The 22,858-nt window shown below is 50.6% G+C and overlaps 1 protein-coding gene across 4 annotated transcripts in view; it reads left to right on the forward strand.

The window, feature by feature from the left end:
• Ppp1r16b (protein phosphatase 1 regulatory subunit 16B) overlaps positions 1-22,858 on the forward strand; it is a 98,799-nt gene that overhangs the window by 52,017 nt on the left and 23,924 nt on the right. For all 4 annotated transcript variants that reach the window (XM_052184163.1, XM_052184165.1, XM_052184162.1 and 1 more), the window contains exon 3: positions 21,538-21,608. In XM_052184163.1, the coding sequence (XP_052040123.1) occupies positions 21,538-21,608 (71 nt within the window). The remainder of the gene's footprint in view (positions 1-21,537; positions 21,609-22,858) is intronic.

Genomic DNA, 22,858 nt, shown 5'->3' on the forward strand with positions numbered 1-22,858 from the left:
TTAGGGCAGAGCAAGGCAAGCGTGAAATGGCCCTGGGCTGTGAAGGACCCACTCGGAGGTTCCACCTCTGCGTGCAGGGCCCCAGCCCAGAGTCTGGCACAGAGCAAGCCCGCACCTTGTCCGTGTGTCACCTGGCATTGTAACGCAGCATCATAGCCTAAGCATCATAGTCCTAAGCTACTGACAGTCCCCAGACCACAAGTGACAGAGCGAGTGGTTCCTGGCTCCTGGCCCAATTTCCACTTGCTTCTCTTGTGAGGATATCAAGTCTTGCCTGGTTTTCAGAAGTCTGTAAAGTTCGATTTTTGCTCCTGGTTTCAGAGGGGGGCTGATTGTAGTCTGTGGCCCACTGTGGATCAGAGAGGACTCTCAAATCTGAAAGGGCCGTCCTTTCAGTAGAATGCGCACTCGTGGGCCCTGCGGCTTGCCTGCCTGCTGTGTGACTCTCAGCAATGGATTCCATCTCTCTGAGCCTTTTCCGTTTAGCTGTAGACCTGGGATCCTGGGAGCACAGGAGGGGTGATTGGGATGCCACAGAAGGTGAGCGGCCACGGTGTCTTGGCCACAGTGGGAGTGGCCTACATGCTGCATGCCTACAGTTTTTTTCTCACCCTAGAAGTGGAGGGTTGGACGAGGGGCATCCTGGGCTCACCGTGCCACATTCTCTCAGGGATGGAGCATCTACTTTTTGGTTTCTTTTTTTGAGACAGGGTTTCACAATTGATAACTTGCTAGACTGGAACTTTCTATGTGGACCAGGCTAGCCTGGAACTCACAAAGATCCGCTTGCCTCTGCCTCCTGAGTGCTGGGATAAATTGTGTGCACCGCTAGCTACTTTTGGCTCTGCACTTCTGTTTTGAGAAATGTCTATTCAGTTTAAAGTGATATTTCTAAAGGGCACTGCACTTGGCTTCTTTGGCTTCTGCAGCCATTAATGTGGAGATACACGGCTGACGAGGCTGAGGTGGGGTGTGGTCCCAGGGGAGGGGTTGGTTAAAGATCTACCCCTGTACTGAAGACCAGCTTCCTGTGGTGTCCAGCCAGGACTCACCAAGGTACATGGTTCAGATCCTGGGCTCTGGAGCGAGACCATTTGGGCTCCAATCCCAGCTCCACCCAGTGACCTTAGAAAGATCATTCTGTTCCTCAGTTTCTCCGTTGCTTGAGTGAGGCCCTGTTCTAGAGTAATTTTTGGCACAGAGACAATTTCCGGATTATGTCATCACCTGTTGTCAGTTGGCATTTCCCTTTAAAATTGGGCCTGTGTCTGCCTCACCATGTGCCAGTCTTACGCAGGCTGTGGTCACTGTGGGACTCGGGTTGTCTCTGTCTTTGGTGGCTGTGCAGGGCTGAGGTTGGGTACACAGGTGTTTGCCTGGGCCCCTAGCCTTCATCTGTGGTGGCTTTCCTGTTAACCTTCTGGGGAAACACCACACCATGTTACTTACCCAGATGTGAAGTTCCTGTTTTCCTCACATCCTCACCAGCACTTGTGATTCATATTCTCTCTCTGTCCCCTCTGTCAGTCAGTCAGTCAGTCAGTCAGTCAGTCAGTCTGTCTGTCTGTCTATGTCTGTTTTTGTCTGTCTCTATCCCTCTGTCTTTGCCTATCTCTGTGTGTCCCTGTTTCTGACTCTCTGTTCTGTCTCTCTCTTACTCTCCCTTCTTCTCCCTCTTTTTCAAGTTCAAGGTTCTTATGTAGCCCAGGATGGCCTCAAACCTACTACATAGCTAGTGACCTTGAACTCCTGATCTTCCCGCCTCTACCTCCTTAGTGCTGGGATGGTGTGCTTGTGTTACAATGCTTGACTCGTTTCCCTAAAGCGACTAACAGATTTTGTGGGTGTGCACTCAGTCACTTTTGTTTCTTCTAGATGCTTGTGCAAAGGCTATTGTATGGTATGGCTCCCAAGGCTCCTTTACTTAGCTTGAGGGAAGTACTGGTTTAAGGGCTTCAAACAAACCATCTCATGGCCTGTGGAGGAGAGGATCCTTTCTGAAGGTGGCAGCTCTTATGCCATCCCTGCCCCTACTCCTCATCTTCCTGCTCCGCATCCCCCACTCCCATCTCCCTGCTCCCCATCCCCCCACTCCCGCACACCCCTGCTTGTAGATGAGCCTGTTCACCTTTCTTCATAGACACCTGTGAGCCTTGTGCCAGGATGCTTTAGTGAACGGCAGACAGCCAGGACCCCTGCCTAGTGGGGCTGATCACCCGTAGGATAGCTGATAGCCTGTGACCTACTGGAAGGTGACTGACTGGACATGAGGGTGGGCTCAGTGGCGAGCACCTGCCCAGCACTCAGGAGGCTCTGAGTTTGATCCCTAGCTTGACATTAATAATAATGATGATGATGATGATGACTAAATGACAAAGGTTCTTAGGGCAGATCCCCTGCAGGGAGAAGGGTCTAGACATAGAGGTAAATGGCCAAGCAGGGGTCAGGGGCAGAGAGAATCCCTGGTGATTCTGTGCTAGCCTGGGAGGCACGACTCCAGTGGGCAGGGAGCTATGGGTGCCAGACCGACTTCCTTGTTGCCTTTCCAGCTGTGATGGAGAGCCAGGCCAGCACGGGGCAGCGTCTAGCTCCATCCTATCCCATCCCAGGGCTGGGACTGGGGAGTGGGTCAGGGTCAGGTGCCTCGGAGAGGACAGGGCACAGCATGACTCCTGGCCTACACTAAGGCACGCTGTGATGCCTGCTTCCATTATCCTTGGAGCCTCTTCTTCCCAGGCTTGGCCTGGTGTCCCCTCCTTACCGCAGAGCTTAGCCTCAAGGCCTGGAAGTCCAGGTTAGTGTCCTGGCCACCCTCCTGGCTCGGAGAGAACAAAGTGTTCTACGGCAGAGCCCTGGCCCGAGGACACGAGTGCACCTGACCCAGGGCACAGGAAGAAAAGTGACCCCACTCCTGAGTTACATAAGGTGTCTTTGGAACTTGGCTCGTTTTGAGCTGATATGGGAAAAGGACGCCCAAACAGGCAAGCAGGTGGAACTGGAGCGGAGGGCGGTGCCTTCAGGTCACTTCTGGGTCAGCCCGCATTCTGGGCGGTGGTTGGTTCATTCACCAAACGCTGCTGGCATCTACTCCGTGTCCAACCTGCTGCTGGGTTCATGCGTAAATGCCCAGTGGAGGTTTGCAGGAAGGAGAGGGAACGGGAAGAAAGGAAGAGGGAGGGAAGGGAAGAAGAGAAAGAATAAAGGAGGGAGCAAAGGAAACGTGAAGGAAGGGACAGGTGAAGGCTAGAGAAGCCTCACCCAGGCTGCAGTTGTGCCCAAAGTCACGTGACCATCTAGGTCTGCTCTGGCCAATAGAAAAGTAGCATCCTCTTAAGGACTGCTAAACCTCGCCTTAGCTGCACTGTGGGGGTGGGGTAGGGTGGGGAGGAGCTGGTGTGGGAACCTGAATACATTAACGCAAGGACGAAACCAGAGAACAATTTGCAATGACACAGGGTACACTGATTTATTTTGGTAGCAAATCTTCAAAGTCCGGTGTGGGCGTGATATACTCTGGCCCATCTCTGTGGGGATCATGCTTAACCTGCCTACTGTGGCCCCACAGGCTCTGGGGATGCTGTGGAAGGTGATGACAGGTGCTGGCAGAGCCACACACCGCCTGCTGAGGGTGCTGGGTCAGGATCAAGGGAGTGTTACTGTAAGGTGTGTGTGTGTGTGTGTGTGTATGTGTGTGTGTGTGTGTGCGTGTGTGTATGTGAGAGAGAGAGAGAGAGAGAGCGCCCATTCATTTATTCATTTGCTTATCTAATATTCAGTGGCTGTGGATTAAATGGCTGCACTGCTGTAGGAGTGGGGAAGGGTCTTTCTGGGTGGAGAGAAGGAGGGGCCCCAGAGGGGACTGGTCAGTGCAGAGGCAGAGCCATTGTTCTCAAACTTGATGGCCTGAGCTCACTCAGGGCTCTACCTGGAGTGTAGACCCACCCTGGGTGCTCCTGAGTTATGGTTTGGGGTGGGATGTAGTTTTTTTTGATGTAGCTTTTTTTTTACTTCTAAGAAATTCCCAGGTCATCATCGTCCTCCTCCTCCTCTTCCTCCACCTCCTCCTCCTCTTCCTGTTGCTGCTGCTGCTGTTGTTGGTCCAAAGACTGTGTTTTAAGAACAGCCAGGCTATTCGAGGCCAGCCTGATCTACAGAGTGAGTTCCAGGGCAGCCAGGGCTACACAGAGAAACTCTGTCTCAAAAAACAAAACAACCAAACAAACAAACAAAAAGAACAACCAGGCTAGAGCCTAGAGAGATGACTCAGCCATTGAAAGCACTTACTGCCCTTGCAAAGGACCCAGGTTTGAGTCCTAGCACCTACACTGGGGCTAACAGTGTAATTCCAGTTTCAGGGAAAGGCAGTTGGGAGTGTTTTTTTCTTTAGTATCTGTGTGTGTGTGTTTGTATGCTATGGCTAGTCTGTGGAGATCAGGACTTTTAGAAGTCAGTTCTCTTTTCCACCATGTGGGTCCTGGGGACCCAGAGTGTCAGGTTTGGCAGAAAGGGCCTTTATTCACTGAGACATCTCCCCTGCCCACCCCCACCACACTATGAGAGGTTTTCAGACAGGACAGAAATGTGCCAGGCTTGTGATTTCAGAAACTCTTTGGAGCTGCTGACAGCTGCTTTCGTGCCAGGCCAGGGTGACCTGGAGGGCTCCATCTTCACCTGGCAGGGAAGCCTGAGCCATCCTGCTGGAACCAGAAAGACACAGGTGCAAAGTGATGCGTGTGGACTGGCAGCACTGTGACTGGAAACAAACCCTGGGTCAGCTGGAGGCTTCACAGAAGTGTTTCCCCACTTAAGGGAGATTTGGCAAGGAGAAAGACAGGGGCTGGGGTGTCTGAGCCCTGTTGGGGTGCTGGAGTTTCCTGATGGATAGTAGATTGGAATCAGTGAATGAAATTCCCTGTGCCTTAGTTTCCCTGCTTAGAAATAGGAGCACATCCAAAGCCCACTTTGCTCCTGGGTGGGGTTGTTAAAGGGGACTAAATGGGACCATCTCTCCATGTGCTGGGCAGGGCTGGGGCATGCAACAAGCACTTAATAAATGTGGGATCTTGTTAGTCCCCGGTGCGTCTCCCCGTCTGTCCAGCTGTGAGGACATAAAGACCGAGGATTCTGCCATCTTTGTCTGTTCCCGGGAACATCCAAATGATCTTCCAGGTTCCATAGCCAAGACTTGACTGGGCCTGTATCCGGTCCCTGGTGTCTCTGAGCCAGGGTGGGCTGAGGACTGTGGGATCCAGCAGCTCTAGATCCCACTAGATCCCAGCGGCTGCTTCCCACACCCCCAGGCTGCAGTGTCTCTTTAGCTGTTCCTGTCTGATAAGAGTGGATTTTTCCACTTCCTGCAGCAGAGATGCCCCGGTTTCCCCTCTGCCCACCAGCTGCCCTGGTTTCTACTCCTGCACAGGCTGAGATGGCTGTCTTAGAGCCACAGGAGGTTGTGGCAGAAGAGGAGATATGTGCGTGGGCCAGGGACCTACAGAGCTGGCAACAGATTCCATCAGGAGGGCAACTTCTGGGTTCTGATGTGACAAGAAAGCCCGGTCTTTATCAGAAATGGCTAAACCTAACCCCAGCGAACAACCACCCCCACCCCCACCCCCAGCCAGCAAACAGGAAGCAGAGGCTGGATAAAAATACTGTCCTCTGCAGCTGCAGCTGAGCTATCTAGCTCTCAGAAAACCCTTCTCTTGACAGGAAACACAGCTGCTGCCGAGAGGAGAAACCGGTGAGGGGACCTGGGGTAGAGACATGGGTGACAAAGGCAAATGGAAACAGAGACCCTTGAACCCAGCAGTCCGTTGCAGGTGAAGAAACAAGGCTGGGCCACCTCTGCCTGCTTGACCTCCATCTTAGGTTCATCTGGGACAGACAACCGATTCCTCTCCACCTTCTCGGAACCAGGAGACCATTATTGTATGTGAGAGATTAGACCGTGGCTTTGAATTTATTTTGTTAGTTGCAAAGCCTGGCTCTTGGAATCAACAAAGCGCTTCTAAAGGATCATGTAAAAATATTTTAGGCTGTGTGTGCCGTGCAGTCTCTCACACCTGAGCCCTGCTGCTGAGATGGAGAAGCCACAGAAGGCAGGGGGAGGCCGGAGCGCTAGCTCCAGTTAGCTCACGGCAGGGACTCTCTCCATGGTTCACGTATCACAGAGTACTCTGTCTTTGATGGTTTTTCAGCCACTTCAAAAGTAGCAACCTGGAACTAGGCAGATAGCTCAGTCAGTAAAGCATTTGCCTTGCAGACAGGGAGAACCCGGATTTTATCGACAGAGCCCCTTTTAGAAAGCTGGCCATGGCAGCATGCACTTATAATCTTGGCGTTGGCAAAGACAGACAGATTCTCAGGACTCTGTGGCCAGAGAGCCTAGCTTAACAAGAGAGTCCCAGGCCAGTCCCTGTCTCAAGAAAACAAAAGGGACAACTCCTGAGGAGGGACAGTTGAGGCATTCTCTGGCTACCACACATGCGCAGGCAGACAGACAGACAGACAGACAGACAGACACACACACACACACACACACAGAGAGAGAGAGAGAGAGACAGAGAGAGGGAGGGAGGAAAGGAGGGGAAAAGATCATTCTTTGTTTTTCGTTCTATTTCAGACAGGGTTCACTGGTCTTGAAGTTACTATGTAGCCTAGGCTGGCCTTCAACTTCTAATCCTCTACCCCAGACTCTTGAGTGTTCAACTAAACCCTCTAGGACGGGGTCCTCATTCTTAACTTTCAGTTGGTACAAGCATAAGTTTGCAGCCCTGGTTTGAGCTTGCAAAAACAAGCGGACTATACAAACATATTAGTCTTCTTTTCTTCCTTCCTTCCTTCCTACCTTCCTTCCTTCCTTCCTTCCTTCCTTCCCTCCTTCCCTCCCTCCCCTCCCTCCCTTTCCCTCCCTCCCTCCCTTTCCCCTCTCCTTCCCTCCCTCCCTCCCCTCCCTCCCTTTCCCTCCCTCCCTCCCCTCCCTCCCTTTCCCTCCCTCCCTCCCTTTCCCCCCTCCTTCCCTCCCTCCCTCCTTTCTTTCTTTCTTTCTTTCTTTCTTTCTTTCTTTCTTTCTTTCTTTCTTTCTTTCTTTCTTTCTTTCTTCTCTCTCTCTCTCTCTCTCTCTCTCTCTCTCTCTCTCTCTCTTTTCTTTCATTCTTTTTTGTTTCAACTCATTGCTATTGAGTTTCCTGTCCAACACAGAAGTCTCATCTCTGCCTTGTCCTTTGAGGGACTGGCACAAATGCCATTTCTACTCTAGCAATGTGTAACAGCAATAAGCCTTAGTACTTGTCTATCCCATGGAGGGTTCTCATCATTTAGTGAAAATGAAAATTTCTGACTCTAATGGCTGAACCCACAGATCTCAAAATGTTAAAAAAAAAAAAACAACAACCCCCCCCCCACAAAAAACCAACCCACTGGCAGCCATAGCATACACTCACAGGTGAACTTCCTGTCTTCATTTTTCCCAGCGATGAGTGTGTGGATGTGTGAACCACAAGCTGCTCTCTTTTCCAGCCAAGACCTCGCCATGTGTGTTGGCGAGATCTCCCATTCCATTACCATCCTGTCACGTGTCAACGTATTCCTAGACCATTGAAAGCCTCTCAGACACCAGCTCAGAATCTCCCGCCAGATGATGCTCTGTGGCATAAATGTCCGGTTGTTTAGTCATGTGGATCGCTTCTGCGGGGCATTGATCAGAAACAGTGTGGGCAACCAGCACTGCTGTGGGAAGACTGCTCTGCCCACCTCTGGCGGCTTTCTTTCTTTTTATATCTTTTGATATTGATGTATTTATTCATTGTGTGTGGGGTGTGTGTAAATATGCTGTGGACCTGTCGCAGTCAGAGCACAACACTATTGAATCAGCTCTCTCCTTCCACCACGTGGGTCCCAGAATCAAATGAGCCATCAGGCTTGGTGGCAAGTCCCCTCAGCCATTGAGTCATCCCACTGTCCCCATATCTGCCTATTCTCTAGTCTTCTTTCTTTCTTTCTTTCTTTCATGTATAAGAATATCCTCCCTCCTTCCCTCCTTCCCTTCCTCCCTCCCTCCCTCCTTCCCTCTCTCAGGACCTTTGGAAGAGTAGTCAGTGCTCTTAACCACTAAGCCATCTCTCCAGCCCTACTTTTTTTTTTAACAGATCTTATTTTTATTTTATTTTATTTATTTATTTATTTACTTACTTACTCATTCATTCATTCATTCATTCATTCATTTGGTTTTTCAAGACAGGGTGTCTCTGTGTAGCCCTGGCTATCCTGGAACTCACTCTGTAGACCAGGCTGGCCTTGAACTCAGAAATCCACCTGCCTCTGCCTCCCAAGTACTGGGATTACAGGCGTGCGCCACCACCGCCTGGTTTTATTTTTATTTTTAATTCCATGTATTTGTGCGTGTTTGGCTATAGGTGTGTTCACATGTACAGATGCTTGCAGAGTACAGAAGAGGGCATGAGATGCCCTACAGCTGGAGTTATAGGTGGCTGTGAGCTCCCTGATGTGGAGGCTAAGAACTAAACTCAGGTCCTCTGCTATTAATAACCAGGCCATCTCTCCAGTCCCATTCTTGAATCTTTTCTTCAGAGTGTGTGTCTGCTGAGGGCTCCTAACATAGCCATGCTTTTGACTTCTAACAGTTCCTGCCTTGCTGGGTTTTACTCTCCTGACTGACTGCATTTCAGAGTCCCTTAACTGATAGAACTGATGTCCCCATCCCTGGCCCTAGGCCACCATTTCTCTACTTTCTGGTTTGAACTTAACTTTGCCTCCATAAAGCACCAGGAGAGACCCTGTTGTCCTGTAGTGTCTGTTTTGATCAACCTTGAGTTTGTTGCCTCCTTATTTTCCCAGAATTCCATTCTGCATCATAGTAATGTCGCTGCCCCCTCTTTCTCCGTGTTTGCATCTGCTGGTTTTAGACTGGAGCATTCCTTTATTTTTAGCTTCTCTGTTGTCGTGTTTATACCAGTGCTCCTTGTTACCATCATACACTGAGCATTTTTCTTTCTTAGCAGAGCAAATCTTTAGAGTAGAGGGGAGGAAAGCATTTGTGCTAGTGTAGACATCTGGCTTGGAGTCACCTTGTCCCACGCTTTCATGTACTTGAGTTTCATTGTTTCTTCTTTCTTTATGTGACTTCAGTGAGATTTATGGTGTGTCTGTGAGTGTGTGCATATGTGCACATGGGCACACACTTGCATGCAGAGGTCAGAGGGCAACCTAAGGCCTTGTTCTTCAGGAGATGGCCACCATGGTTGTTTGTTTGTTTGTTTTAAATTTATTGTGTGTATGAATGTCTTGCCTGCATTTATATATATGCACCATGCATGTGCATGCCTGGTGCCTACAGGAACTAGAAGAAGGTGTCAGATCCCTGACCATCATGACCATGTGGGTCCTGGGAAATTGAACTCCTGTTCTCTGAAAGAACAAGTGCTCTTAACTACTGAGCCATTTCTCCAGCCCCAATCCACCTTGTTTTTGCAACAAGGTCCATCACTGGTCTGGGGATCACCAATTTGACTGGGCTGACAGGCTAATATTCACCAGAGAGCTACTTATCTCTACTTCTTAAATTTCGGGATAACAAGTATATGCCACTGTGCCTGGCTTTTTTAAAAATTAAAATTGTGTGTGTGTGTGCACATGTGCACAAGCACATGTGCACAAGTTTCTTCAGATCTCCCAGAGACAGAGTTACAGGCAGTTGTGAGCAGCTCTATAATGGGTGCTGGGAGCTCAACTTGAGCTCTCTGGAAGTAGACCAATCTCATAGTCCCAGCTCCTGGCTTTACCTCTTAGGTTTTGGGGATTGGCACCAGTTACACATGGAATCAGCCAGGCTAAAATGACTCTCAATACTTCCTAACAAAACAAGCTCATGCCAGTTCTCTGTTGAATGGGCTGATTGCAGCCCCAAGTTATAGGGTCTCTCTACAGAATGACTGGGGAAATAATATCTTAGCGTGGTGTCACTTGCTTGGAGGGTAATCAACCTGTGTTAGCTGTTATGGTGTCCGTGAGGCCATCACAGGGTCTATTTGTCTATATCTCATACCTGGAAGGTTGGGAGTATTTTTGTGTAGTCCTTGCCTGGAGATATGAAATAATTGGACTATTTTAAAAACCCAGAAGAAATGGAAAGAGACATGTGTTCAGAGAGAGGGACTGAGGGAGCAAATGGAGGCAGGGAAAGAGGATTGAAAGTGGGGGACTCTGGGAGACGGGATGGAGAGGCAGTGCAGAACCTTGGAGAGTTCCCAAGCAGCCAGCTAGAGGTTCTGCAGAGGGTGTGGAGTAGAAAGACAGTTTCTGCTGAGCAGCTTCTAGGGGATGTGGGTGGCATCTGGGGATGGAGCCAGTGAGGAATTTGGGAGCTGGTGATGTTGGGGTCATCTGTGTTCCCAATGGGGATGGGAAAAGCCTTGGTTTTGTGTTGGAGGACTACATGGTCCCCCTGTCAGACTTGGAGACTGAATGCTGGAGGGAGCAAGATACCTAAGGGGAAGTGGGGGTGTAGGGGAGGGACAGAGGGGACGGACAGGTTCACGGGTTATACTTGAAGCTCTGTTCTTCATGCCTGCTGTGTTTGTGGATGTGGCTTGCTCACACTAGATCTGGTGCAGGCTCCCTCACATGTTAGCGGTTCCCCTTCTGCCCTGCCCTGTACTTCAAAGAGAACTTACATTTCCAAGAAGGATGAACTGCAAACCTTGCACTCTGCTCATGGTGAATCTTCATGTGTGCTTTTTAGAAGAGAAAGAAATTAAGTTTGTGTATTTGCTTAACTCAACAAGTGTTCCTGAGAGACTTCTGAGAACCCCACAATCTGGTTCTTCAGACAAGAAAGCTAGGCGCCATAGTGCACAACTGTTATCTAAGCACTTGGGTTCGGGGCTTAATAGTTCAAAACCAGCCAGCTTGGGTTACAAAATGAATTCAAATCTAGTCTGCGATATAATGTAAGAGTCTGTTTAAATCAATCAATCAATCAACCAATCAATCAATAGCAGAAGACAAACAAGATTACCTTCTAAGGGGGATTCAGTCCCTTTCCCTGCATAACCTTGACACTAGGTAAAAGTTACACATTGCCAGAGGCATTTGGTAGCCAATATTAATGTCTGCCAACAGGTTTTGTCCAGTATATCCACATATCCTGGTCACACAAATTCTGGAGAGTAGATCGTAGCTATGTGCCCGGGGTGGCCCTGGCTGTCTTCTGATTATATTGAGGGTATTAGAGATGCTAAGAGAGAAACAGGCCTCTTGGCACAGGTCAGATGAACCTTCTCTTGGAGATGGAAGAGTCTGGGGCCTTACCTGGGGAAGGTGGAGGAGCTCATGACCAGAGGCTACAGTCAGTGCTGAGACATGGGCAGAGGCTGCATGGACCTTTTCCCTTGCAGATTCAGTTATTGACTGGGAGCCTGAACTTCATTACAGTAGCAAAGAGTGGCTTGCCCCTGCCCCCTGCTTCCAAAGCTCCCGTACACCATCCACCCCCAGACCTGACAGCCTAGCAAAGACAGGGACCCATACACACACTTCTGTTCTAGCATTGTGTTCTCAGGACTGGACAGAAACAGCACACTGGAAAGGTACCTGGCCAGCCTGGAAGCTAGGGGTTGGGAAGTGGCAGTAGGGGAGTCCTCACAGACACAGTGATATTTAAGATGGAGCCTGAAGGCTAAGTGATGACTAACAGGTTGAGGAGGTTAAGAAAGGCAAATTGAAGGAACAGCACATGACTTGAAGGCCCAGAGGTGCAGAGATGCTGGGACTTGGATGGCCCTGAAAGGAACCTATGGTGTTTTGAGGGATGGTGCCAGGCGATGTAGGTAGAGGCCATATCATGGAAGCTCATTGAAGACCAAGTGTCTTGTATATTTCTGTGTATTGTGTACTGGGCCTGCTTTGGCCTCCTGGGTACAGTAATGAGGGGAATAGATGCTACTGAGATTTCACAGAACTCTCAAGCATGATTGAAGCCCTCTTCTCTTCAAGCTGATGCGTGGCTCACCTACCATTGAATGCAGTTTCTGAGATCGGCTTCTGTGGCTCTAGTACAAGGTCTCTGCAGCTCACATTACTGCCTGATTCTGGTACTTGCACATCATTTCTAAGGGAAACTCTGGCCTCTAGCAACACTTCATTGTGCCTGCTTGACCCTCAACCCTGCCACACCCCAGTGCACCTGTGTATTCTGGACATTTCCCGGCATGCACACAGGATCATGTAACATGAGGTCTTTTTATCTAGCTCTTATGGCCAACCACAATGCTTTCAGATTCTTTTGATGACAGAATAATATTCCATTGCCCCGAATCCCATGTATCCATCCATTAGTTGATGGACTCATAGGCTGTTCATACTTTGGGATTATTAAGAGCAATGCTACTGTAACCGGGAGTGTATAAGCTTGTTTTGTTCAGATTTTTGAGATAGGATTTCAATATGTACTTCTGGTTGACCTGGAAATCATGGTCTTCTCGAATGCTGGGGTTACTGGAATATACTACCTCATCCTCCTGCCCATGTCTTTGAGTTTCTGTGTGGACACACAGGCTCAGCCCCTTGTGCCAAATTGCTGGATCATATGATCACATGGTCACTTGATATTTATTCCAAAGCAGCTGCATCCTCTCATATCCTATGAACAGTGGGTGGGAGCTGTAGCTACCCCATATGATCACTGATAACTGTGCTTTGGTTCCTCCTCTTTTAGAACAGTTAATGCCCAGGGGAGAAGAGGGGCTAGGTCCTGGGCCTGAGGATGTGACTTTGAGAGAAGCCAGCATCTTTCTGGGCTGGGCTTCATCATGGCTGACTCATAGCTCAGAAACCTAGGAAACTGTTGGAAGAGTCTCTAATGAATCCGTCACTGAGAAAGCACCATTCCACTTGACTGAGCCTCTGCCCCCAGCCCCAGGAAGCCACGATTCCCTGGAAGCAACTATTTCTGGCAATTTCTGCTCCAGGGACAAGCAGTGGTGGGTGGAAAGTTGAAGTTGCTGAGTGGAGCGAGTTTGGAAGCACAGTCGAGTGAGGACCAGGGTACCATTGCTTTCAGAATGTGCTGGGCTGAGGGTTGGACCCACTGCAACCCCGTTAGCACATTGAGGAGGGGAAACCAGATTACTGTGGGTAGGATTTTCCAGGCAGGAGGTGTAGTTCCCATAGGTGGCAAGTGACAGCTGGAGAGAGGAAACCAAGTTGCTTGGAATTCAGGGTGGCATGGGGTCTGCCCAGGATGGAGAGGTGGCAGGAAGATGCACTGAGGGTTGGAGCTCTTTGCAAAGCTGCCACTCCTTTTGCCACATGACTTCAGGCTAAATGTCAGCCTCCGTACCTGGGGACCTCATTTGCAAACGGTAATAACAAGGCTGTAGCAGTGACTGCTGTCATCGTCTGTCGTCTTTCCTCGTGATGTTCTAGAACACCGAGCTCTGCCGGCAGCAGTTCTGACCTTATCGTGCACCCTTTGCCATCTCTTCCGTGGTTTTTACTTGGCAATGTTTTGGCAGAGGGGTTCGGTGGGCAGGCTTTGGAGCTGACTGAGCCTGGGTTCAAATCCAAGCCTTGGGATGACGAGATGGCTCAGTGGGTAGAGGTGACTGCTGCACAAACCTAACAACCTGGGTTTGATCCCTGGGACCCCTGTAAAGGTAGAAGGAGAGAACTGACTCACAGAGTTGTCTTTTGACCTCCATATGCACGCTCTGGTGCATTTAGCCCCTCTAGCTCTCTCTCTCTCTCTCTCTCTCTCTCTCTCTCTCTCTCTCTCTCTCATACACAGACAGACACGTGTACAGAGACACACAGACACACAGATACACACATGCACATACACATGTACAAACACACACAGACACACACAGATACACACATGCACATGCACACACACATGTACACAAACACACGCATACATATACAGACACCCACAATAATAATGCTGATTATGATGATGGTGATGATGAAGATGAAGAAAACAATCTTTTCAATAAAAAAATTATTTTCAATATCAAGCCTCTCCCACTTCCCTGCTACACTTGGGCAAGTCATCTCACACCCCAAAATCCCAGTCTCAGTTTTCCATCTGTATAGGTACAGTAGTAGCCCTGGGTCTCAAATCCTCCCAACTGGGTTGTGAGGACTTGTTGATGAGATGTCTGGAAAACTCCCAGTGAGCACAGGGTTCTGCACAGTGGGTACTGGGCTACAGAAGGAGTAAGTGAGGGCCCAGAATCAGATAGAGGAAAGAGCATTGTGTTATGGAGTAGACAAGATGGCAACTTGGTGCCATCCCCGAGCGGAGGCCAAGTGAGGTGGGACTAATGATTCCTGAGACCAGCCTCCAGGTCTTTTCACGTGGCTAACGGATGCCAGGGGAGGACACTTGCTCCCTGCTCTCTCTTGTACATGTGTGTGTGTGTGTGTGTGTGTGTGTGTGTGTGAGAGAGAGAGAGAGAGAGAGAGAGAGAGAGAGAGAGAGAGATGGAGGGGGCATATATACACCACAGTGTGCATATGGAGGTCAAAGGACAACTCTGTGAGACATCTCTCCCTTACTGATGCTTTTTGGTCATGGTGTCACCCTGCGTGAATGTGTCTGTAAGACAGCATGAGAGATGATGCCCAAGGCTTGGGGGCAAGTAGCTGTGTGGGGCATGAAGGAGAGGCTCCTGCAGTGTGGAAGGGCACACAGAGAGGGGGCATTTGGTTGCAAGCTGGAGGATGAAGAAGAATTTGCTGGCCAGGGGTGGAAAGAAAGAAGGTTTCAGATGCAGGTGATCGCGTGTGGAGGCTGGGGCTTGGGGGAGGGAACAGGTAGGACTCGGAGAGTCAGGTGAGGACTGGTCCACGCGGCACTCTGGGGCAGCAGAAGAGATGACACAGGGGAGAGGAAATGGTGATTGCTGCTCATGAGCACACCTGCCAAGTCATCTGGGTAGGTACCAGCAGGTGGCCCTTGGGGAGATGCATCTTGCTCAAGGTCCACCTGCTGAGGGCCTGCTGTGGGCCGACCCTGCAGCCTCCTTGCCTCAGTTCTGGGGTGCAGAGGCAGGACCCACTCCTGAGCTTGCATGTCACTCGCCAGCCCTTGGTCAAGCAGTGTCTTCTGGGGAACAAGATAGGTAAAATGTCAAAGGAGAACAGTCTTGTCAGTGGTGATGTCAGCCTGTGAAGACAGCTGCTGCCAGCTTTCTCCAGAGAAGGCCCCCGTGCAGCCCAACATTGCAGCCGGAAAGGCAGAGAGCAGATGGCCTTGCTGGCCCAGATGCCAGCCAGATTGCCTGGGAGGTGTGTGTGTGTGTGTGTGTGTGTGTGTGTGTGTGTGTGTGTATGAGACAGAGAGAGAGAGAGAGAGAGAGAGAGAGAGAGAGAGAGAGAGGAGCAAGACATGTGGGGGAGGGGAGCAGAGCCACCTCATGCCATCTCCATGCTGTTCTGCCTATTGGGGAGCAGGGGTGCCCTCCGGGGCCTCTCTGTGGTCTTTAACTTGCACTTGTCAGAGCCCCTTGGAGAGAAGCCACGCCCATCTGTGAGGACCTGCTTGAAAGCTTGTGGGTGACTTTCAGTGCCCATGGAAACAGCGGCCGCACCCAGTGCCCAGCCCAGGTAGGACCCAGGTGCAAGCTCATCAGTCAGCCTCAGTGTCCATTCTCTTGGTAACTGGTAATAGTGGCACCTAGACCTTCTCTTCCTGAATCCTCACAGCACCCTAAAAACAAAGTCCTTATTTGATCCCCAGTTTATAGCTAAGAGCCTGAAGGCCGAAGGCCACAGCTAACCGCATACCTGAGAACAGAGGGTTCACTCTGATGAACTGATGGCTAAGCCTGGAAGCCTGGGCCTGGGTGGGCAGGGAGCAGCCTCAAGAGCAGCAACCAGGAGAGAGACCAGGGCTGCCGGCTAGAGGAGAGAGCATGTCCCCTTTCTCTTTGTGGGTCCTGAGCCGCTGTCAAGCCTTAGACCCCAAGTTTCCTCCCCAGGTTGTTCAGGATGCTCATGGAGTAAGACATGAGCCTGGGAGGGTAAATGCAGGATCTTAGTTTGGCTGAGCAAGCCATGTGAAACTTGTAAGCACTCCTTTAACATAGACTATGATGACAATAATCTGGCCTGAGTCGGATGAGAGGGTGGCCCTATGGGGGCCGCAAGCTGCAGGGCCTTGGGGGGAAAAAAACAAAAAACCAAGCAACTACAGACCTTGCCTCAAGGGGTGTGATACAGGCAGTGGGTGCTACACAGTCTATGGCGACACTCAGCTCTGACGCCCTGGGATGAACACTGTAAGTGACCCATCACCAGGCTGTGTTTCTTCTGTCCTGCATGTGGGGCCTGGAGCTCTTCTGCCTGTGTGGAGACCCGAGGTCATCTGATGTTCAGCCAGCCTTAGGAACATCCCCTGGCTCCTGGTGTCAGCCGTCAGCCTGGCTCATGGAGCTGAGTCATAGAACCTTGGCTTCTGGGTCCCAGCACCTCAAAAGACAAAAAGACATTGGACAGACAAGCACAGAGTCCCTCTTCTTGCTGAGCCCAGAGAAAGGGAAGCTGGCAGTGTGCTGGGTGGTGGGGCTTGGCTCCGGGGAGCTGGGCTCTGAGCCAGGCTCTGGTCTCCTAGTGAGAGCCGCTGAGACAGCCTTGGCTTGTAGGTCTTAAGGGTTTCGTAGAGCTGGAGATGATCTGTCCCACTTCTGGGGATGAAAATAACTGCCCGATTTCAGGGTAATTACATGGCTTGGGCTCCCACACAGTGCAGAGAGCCCCCCGATAATTACTGTGTGGATGCTACTGCTGGCAGCTGATGCTTATTTTCTGCCTCAGAGTCTCCTGGACAGGAAGCCCCGGGCCATCATCCGTTCTAGACAATGCAAATCTGCTCATGTGAACAGAACCTTCTAGAAACACTTTCTGGACAGGTTCATGATGGCTAATTCTCTCACCCCAGAACCATCTGTCAGGCCCGGGACACCATTGCCAGCCCAGATACAAGCTGCACCTGGGGTAGTGAGTGGCTGTATTAGTAACTACTGATCCCTGTGACAAGAACACCTGACAAAAGCAACTTAGGGAAGGGAGAGGCTGGCTTGCCGTTCCAGGGTACAGTTTGCCTCGGAAGGGAGATCGTGATGGTAGGAGAGAACGGTGACAGGTCATGTTGTATCCCCAGTCAGGAAGCTGAGAGTGATGGATGCTGGTTATTAGCTCTTTTTTCTGCTTTATTCAGCCCAGGACCCCAGCCTATGAGATAGTGCCATTCACATTCAGAGTGGGTCTTCCCCACTCAGTCAAACATCTCTGGACATGTCCTCCTAGACCAGAGGTGTGCTTCCACTTCGATTCCAAATCCAGCCAACAATAGAGATTAATTACCTCAGTGGCTTTACCATCATCTCCTCAAGTAACCCACCTACCAAGTTACCAAACTCTATAGGAGGCCTCTGCGTGTGGGCAGAGCCTCCTGTTGTAGAGATGTCTGAAGTGCAAACTTAAGGCTTCCTTGGGGTCCATTGTGTTGGATGGTGTTTTGCTGGGGTAAACATGTGAAGGAGTGTTTTCCTGAAGTGAACACAGGTGAAGGACTCAGGTAGACTCGCGAAGGAACATTTCATTAAAGCAGACACAGGAGAGAGGATGTTCTGCTAAAGCAAGCATGTGAAAGGACACGTGGTGAAGGATTCTTGGCTAACAGCATTCATGTATTGGTCCGCCTTACATTGTGTAGTTGAGCTCCATTGTCGGGACTTCGAGAACTTGGGCTGATTGGATGCATGCATGGGCTGAGGCAAGGCATGTGCAAGACACATGATGTTTGGAGGGTATAAATAGGACTTGATGGAGTGATGGAGACAGAGCTTGGCTTGTTGGTACAGCTAGCTGTGCCATGCCTGTGGGCCTGGAGTCTTTACTGATCTTTGCTTCACTGAGAGAGTTACAGCTGAGAACATCTCCTAGTGTTCCCGTTGGTCCCTCCTGCTGACTTGAGCAAAGGCTGAAGCCTGGCTGTCTCTGCTAGGTCGTGTCGCCACTGTTGCTAACCCGACTCTACCAAACTGGACTGTGACGTGCTAGTGAGTGGATTGAGCTACTGTCTACCTGTGAACTGAACTGCTTATGTCCTGACAATACAGACAGGACTTGCTCCAAAGAACCTTTCTAAACAGGTCCACTTCCCCTATAACCTTTTCCACTACCTCTGGTGGATGGTGGGCTACAAGGGAGGTTAAAGTGTTTAAGAACCGTCATTAAAAATAGGATCTGAAAATATTAAAGTTACAGATGTCTGTCTACCTGGGTTAGCGGTCTGCAGTGGTCTAAGATGGATCACCTGTGTGTATTTTCTTAATATTTATTTATTTGTATTTTGTGTATGTGGTATTTTGCCTACATGTAATCTATGTACCACATGCATGTCCTTCGCCCAAGAAGGTTAAAAGAGAGCCTTGGATCCCCTGGAATTACAGACAGTTGTGAGCTGCCACATTGCTACTGGGAACCGAACCAGGGTCCTCTGCAAGATCAGTACATGTTTGTTTGTTTGTTTGTTTGTTTTACCACAGAACCATCTCTCCAGCCCCATGGTTGTGTCTTTGAATTGAGCTAGGGAACTGCCAAGGATGTCAAGGTCATGGAGGGAGGAGTTCCTAAGGATTCATTGTGTATCAGGCCTTAGGAATAAAGTCACAAATACCGGGCTACATTCCCTACTGCTTGGGCTAGAGTTCAGCAGAAAGATACAGAAACTCTACTTACCCAGTTATGTGGGTGGAGGTGGGGGATGGCTGTCCATGACATGCTGAGATCCATGAGTGTGCATAGCATGAAGAGGCCAGGGAGTCCTCACCCCTAAAGGATGAGGAGCGGGACACATGTGTGTGCACACGTATGTGTGTAGCATGCCTGCTGCTAACTTGTGAGATGCTTAGAGACCTGTTAGGGAGAGTGCCTGGATGGTGGTGCATAGATGGCTGGGTGGGTGGATGGATGCTTGGCTTGCTGGACATGTGGATGGATGGATAGATAACTGAGTCTTCCATGTGATGAGAATCTGCTCTACAGAAGCTCAGAGGTCAGAGGAAGTGTGACTCTTGTAGTTGACACAAATGACAGTTGCAGACGATGTTAGGAGCTTAGGAAATGAAAGTGGAGAGGCAGACAGACAGACAGGATTAGCTCACAAGCCCCTCACTGCACAGCTTCAAGACTCCAAGCCACAACATGAATGGCGCTCGGTGGAATTGAGCAAGACAGTGACCTGCAAGCCGTGGGACTGTATCATGCAAAACCTCAAATGGAAGGCAAGGGTGGGGGATGCTGTTCTCTGGGTAGTGGGGAAGCAGGGAAGGGCTTGAGCATTCTGTGATGAGGCCGATTTCCATTTGCAATGCCCGAAAGCTGTACTGTCCCCTAGAAATCCCTGTGAAGCTAGGCACGCGTAACTTCCATGCTTTCTGCTTTGTACCACATCTGGCTTCTGAGCAGAATGGTGGGCACAAGGTTTTACCTGAGTATTAATTCTGATTTAAATAGCCACGGCAGCCAGATGTGGCTCCATAGGAGACAATCAGCTGAAGGATCTGGCTGGGACTGGTCAAAGTCCTGTCACACATGCTAAGGTAGCAGTGTCTTGGGCAAATCTACTGGAGACATTTTCTTGCCGAGGTGAGGCCTCAACTTCCCCTCCACACAGGTTTCTGTCCATGCTAAGGCCAAGGTGCAGTGGGCTGTGGCCTAGGGGAAGGGTCTGTGAAGATGGAATTGAGCAGCTATGCCAACCCCTCCCCCTGACACTTGAAGGCTGTCCCAGGGTCCATCCCTGTCTTCCCCCCCCCCCCAGCACCTTTGAGGCTGTTGATTGACAACTGTCCTGCAGCGTACCACAGCTCCCTCCTAACCTACTCCCTTCACCAGTGACACATTACTGAGGAGACTTTCTCAGCACTGCCTGGCTATGTGAGTTACCGGCAGGAAACAGTGGCTACCTTGGTGTTTGGCATGTGACCTTGGCTCATGGGAGTGGGGTGTGAGATGGCTCAACAGAACATGGTCAGCCTGCCCCTCCCACTTGCAGGGTCCCATGCCTCTCTTCATCAGCACCGTGACCATGGCCCTTCCTACAAAGCAGCTTGTATATCTGACTTGTCTACCTGTCCTCAGGCAATCGCCCTTCATCCGGTCCTCTGGCCCAGAATTCCACTTGCCTACTCAGTGTTCAGTAGGAAAGCTGGAGCCAGAGCAGCCTTCCTAGTGCCCACGAGACAGAAGATGGTCCAGAGAGAGAGCTGTGAGCTCCAGTGGACCCTGCTGTCGGCCCTGTGGTAGCTCCCTCCATGGAGAAGGACAGAGGGAATCCCTCTGTGCTGAGCAGGGTGGGGCCTTGCAGGCTGACAGACAGGCCAGCTTCTTGTTATTTTTTTTTTCACACTTTGCACATGGCTTCTAGCTGACATTGGTACGCTGGATGGGACAGGGTGAGGAGAAAGGACACTGAGGGGATGCGAAGGGGGCTCTCTAATGCTATTTGTACGCTCTGGTTTTCTCACTTCCTGTATCTACCCACTACCTCTGAACACATGTATACACAGGCACGCACATGCGTGCACTCACGCAAGCACACATACACACACACACCCACACACATACATGTGTGTGATGGGCATGTGGGCATCTAAAGTCTAGGACAGGTGGTAGTAAAACCTCTATCCCACTTCCTAAAGGCTCAGTAAATCCAAAGAAGGCATTTGACACCCACTGGTAAGCCATCATGTGTGCAGGATACAGCTATGCTATTAAAGGCAGGCATGACAGGCATTAAAGCCAGAGACACCTGCAGAGCCATGCACTGAGCACAGACCTGATGCTGAGCCCCTGACATGGATGAACTTGATATTATGATCCCATATGAGGTAGAGTCAACATTCCCATTTTACAGATGAGGAAACTGAGGCAGCGAAAGGGATGTGTGTCGATCATGATTGCCCTGTCATTAAGACTCCAGGGTATAGGTTTTAGGGACAAAAAAAAAAGTACTTCATAGTTGACAACTCATACCAATTTCTCAGCTCAGCCATGAGTAGTAGCGCCTCTGGTGAGTCAGTTCTTCTGGAGTGAAGCTGAAGCAGGAGAATTGTACATTTGAGATCTTCTTGGGCTACATAGCTAGTTCCAGTCTAGCCTGGGCTACTTAGGAAGACTTTCTCGCAAAATAAAAATGGGCAGAGCTGTAACTCAGCAGTAGGGCACTTGCCTGGCATGCGCAAGTTGTCATCCCCAGCACTGCCAAAAACAAAGCCCCACAGTGCTCAGGTCACTGACTGGCACTGAGGAAGACAGGACAGTGTCACCCACTCTGTGCCTTAGCTTCCTCATCTGTGAAATGGGGGATGCTGTTAACCCCTCATCACCCTTCTGTTGGGAATAAGTAAGAGCGTTCACGGTGGGGTCCGGGGTCTGGAGGAGGGTGGGTCTTTCTGGGTTCCCACAAGTGAGTGACAGGAACCTCACCCCTGTCCTTTCCCCTTGCAGTGCGCTACTTCCTGAAGAACAAGGTCAGCCCTGATTTGTGCAACGAGGATGGACTCACGGCCTTGCACCAGGTAAGCAGGCCACTCTGGGGCCCCCTGGCCTCTCTGCTCCCTGATAACTCGTCCCCCAAACCCTCAGGGAAGAGGGGCTATGAGACAGGGGCACAGAGAGCCCAGCTGAAAGGCTTTTGTCCTTTGGAGATGCCTGTGTCTGTCACAGGCTGGCCCTCAGAGCTCCCGGGTGCAAACACACACACACACACACACACAGCAACAGGCTCTGAGGACAGGGACTCTTTGTTCCTGTGTCCTCACAGGCAGCTGAGAAGATTCGTGTAGAAGCTGAGAATTGACAGAGTATTCACAGCCACCAGGACATCCCACTCGCCCTGAGGACAAAGCCGATTGACTGTTTTGTTGTCTGAGGTCACATGGCCAAGACCTACGGCCATGAAGTGGGTGCTCTCAAACACGTGTCCTTTCCGAGGGAGTGTGGTGACATCCCTCCCTGCCCGGGGACAGCCTTGGCTGTCACCGCCCACATGGAAGCTTTGTCTTCCACAGCGAGCCTGTAGCCTCCAAGGGTCAGTCCTGCCGGAATTCTTTCTCCAAAGGCTGAAAGTTTGCTCTAGTTCAAAGCTCTGTTGTGTCTCCTTCCTGATGTTGAGGGTAAAGAATAAATCTCAGCTGTTCTGCACAAGACCCCGGACCTGTCCTCCCCAGCCCCTAGGCCTGGTCCCTGCCTTTCAGGTCCTCCACAGTGGGCTCCTCCCTATCATTTTCCGTTGTCCGTGTGCTCACTCAGTAGCTCCCGTCCCCAGCAACAGCTTGAGAGCTTGGGCAGTGACAGAGGCACTGTCTTCCTCCAAGCGACCCGTCCTCTCCTGTGTCCAGCACTAGTGCGACACTCTGAGATGGCCTCATCCCAGAAGCTGAGCCTCACCACATCGCAGCCTGCATCTTCTGTTCATCATTGTGTTCCAGCATCTTTCCCCATGCTTGCAAACAGGAGGCACTCAACAGGTGCACACTGAATCGGTGAAAGGCCCCACATGACCCTTCCCTGTGCCCATCGCCTGAGTTTCTGAGCAGACAGACTTGAGGGTAGCCTGGTGGGGAGAGACCAGGCAGCTGGAACCCCACGGACAGAGACAAGCCACACAGATCTACCCATAAGGCGCTGGGACAAAGCCCCGCCCACAACGTTCAGCTCTGAGCCTGAGGGCTGTCTGCATGCACTCTTGGCCCTTACTGTCCTCCAGGGCCTCAGGCTCCCACACTTAGGCAACTGCCTCAGTAACCTCACTGGGTCTTACCCAAGG

Source organism: Apodemus sylvaticus, chromosome 5 (genome assembly GCF_947179515.1).
Source record: "Apodemus sylvaticus chromosome 5, mApoSyl1.1, whole genome shotgun sequence".
Lineage (NCBI taxonomy): Eukaryota > Metazoa > Chordata > Mammalia > Rodentia > Muridae > Apodemus > Apodemus sylvaticus.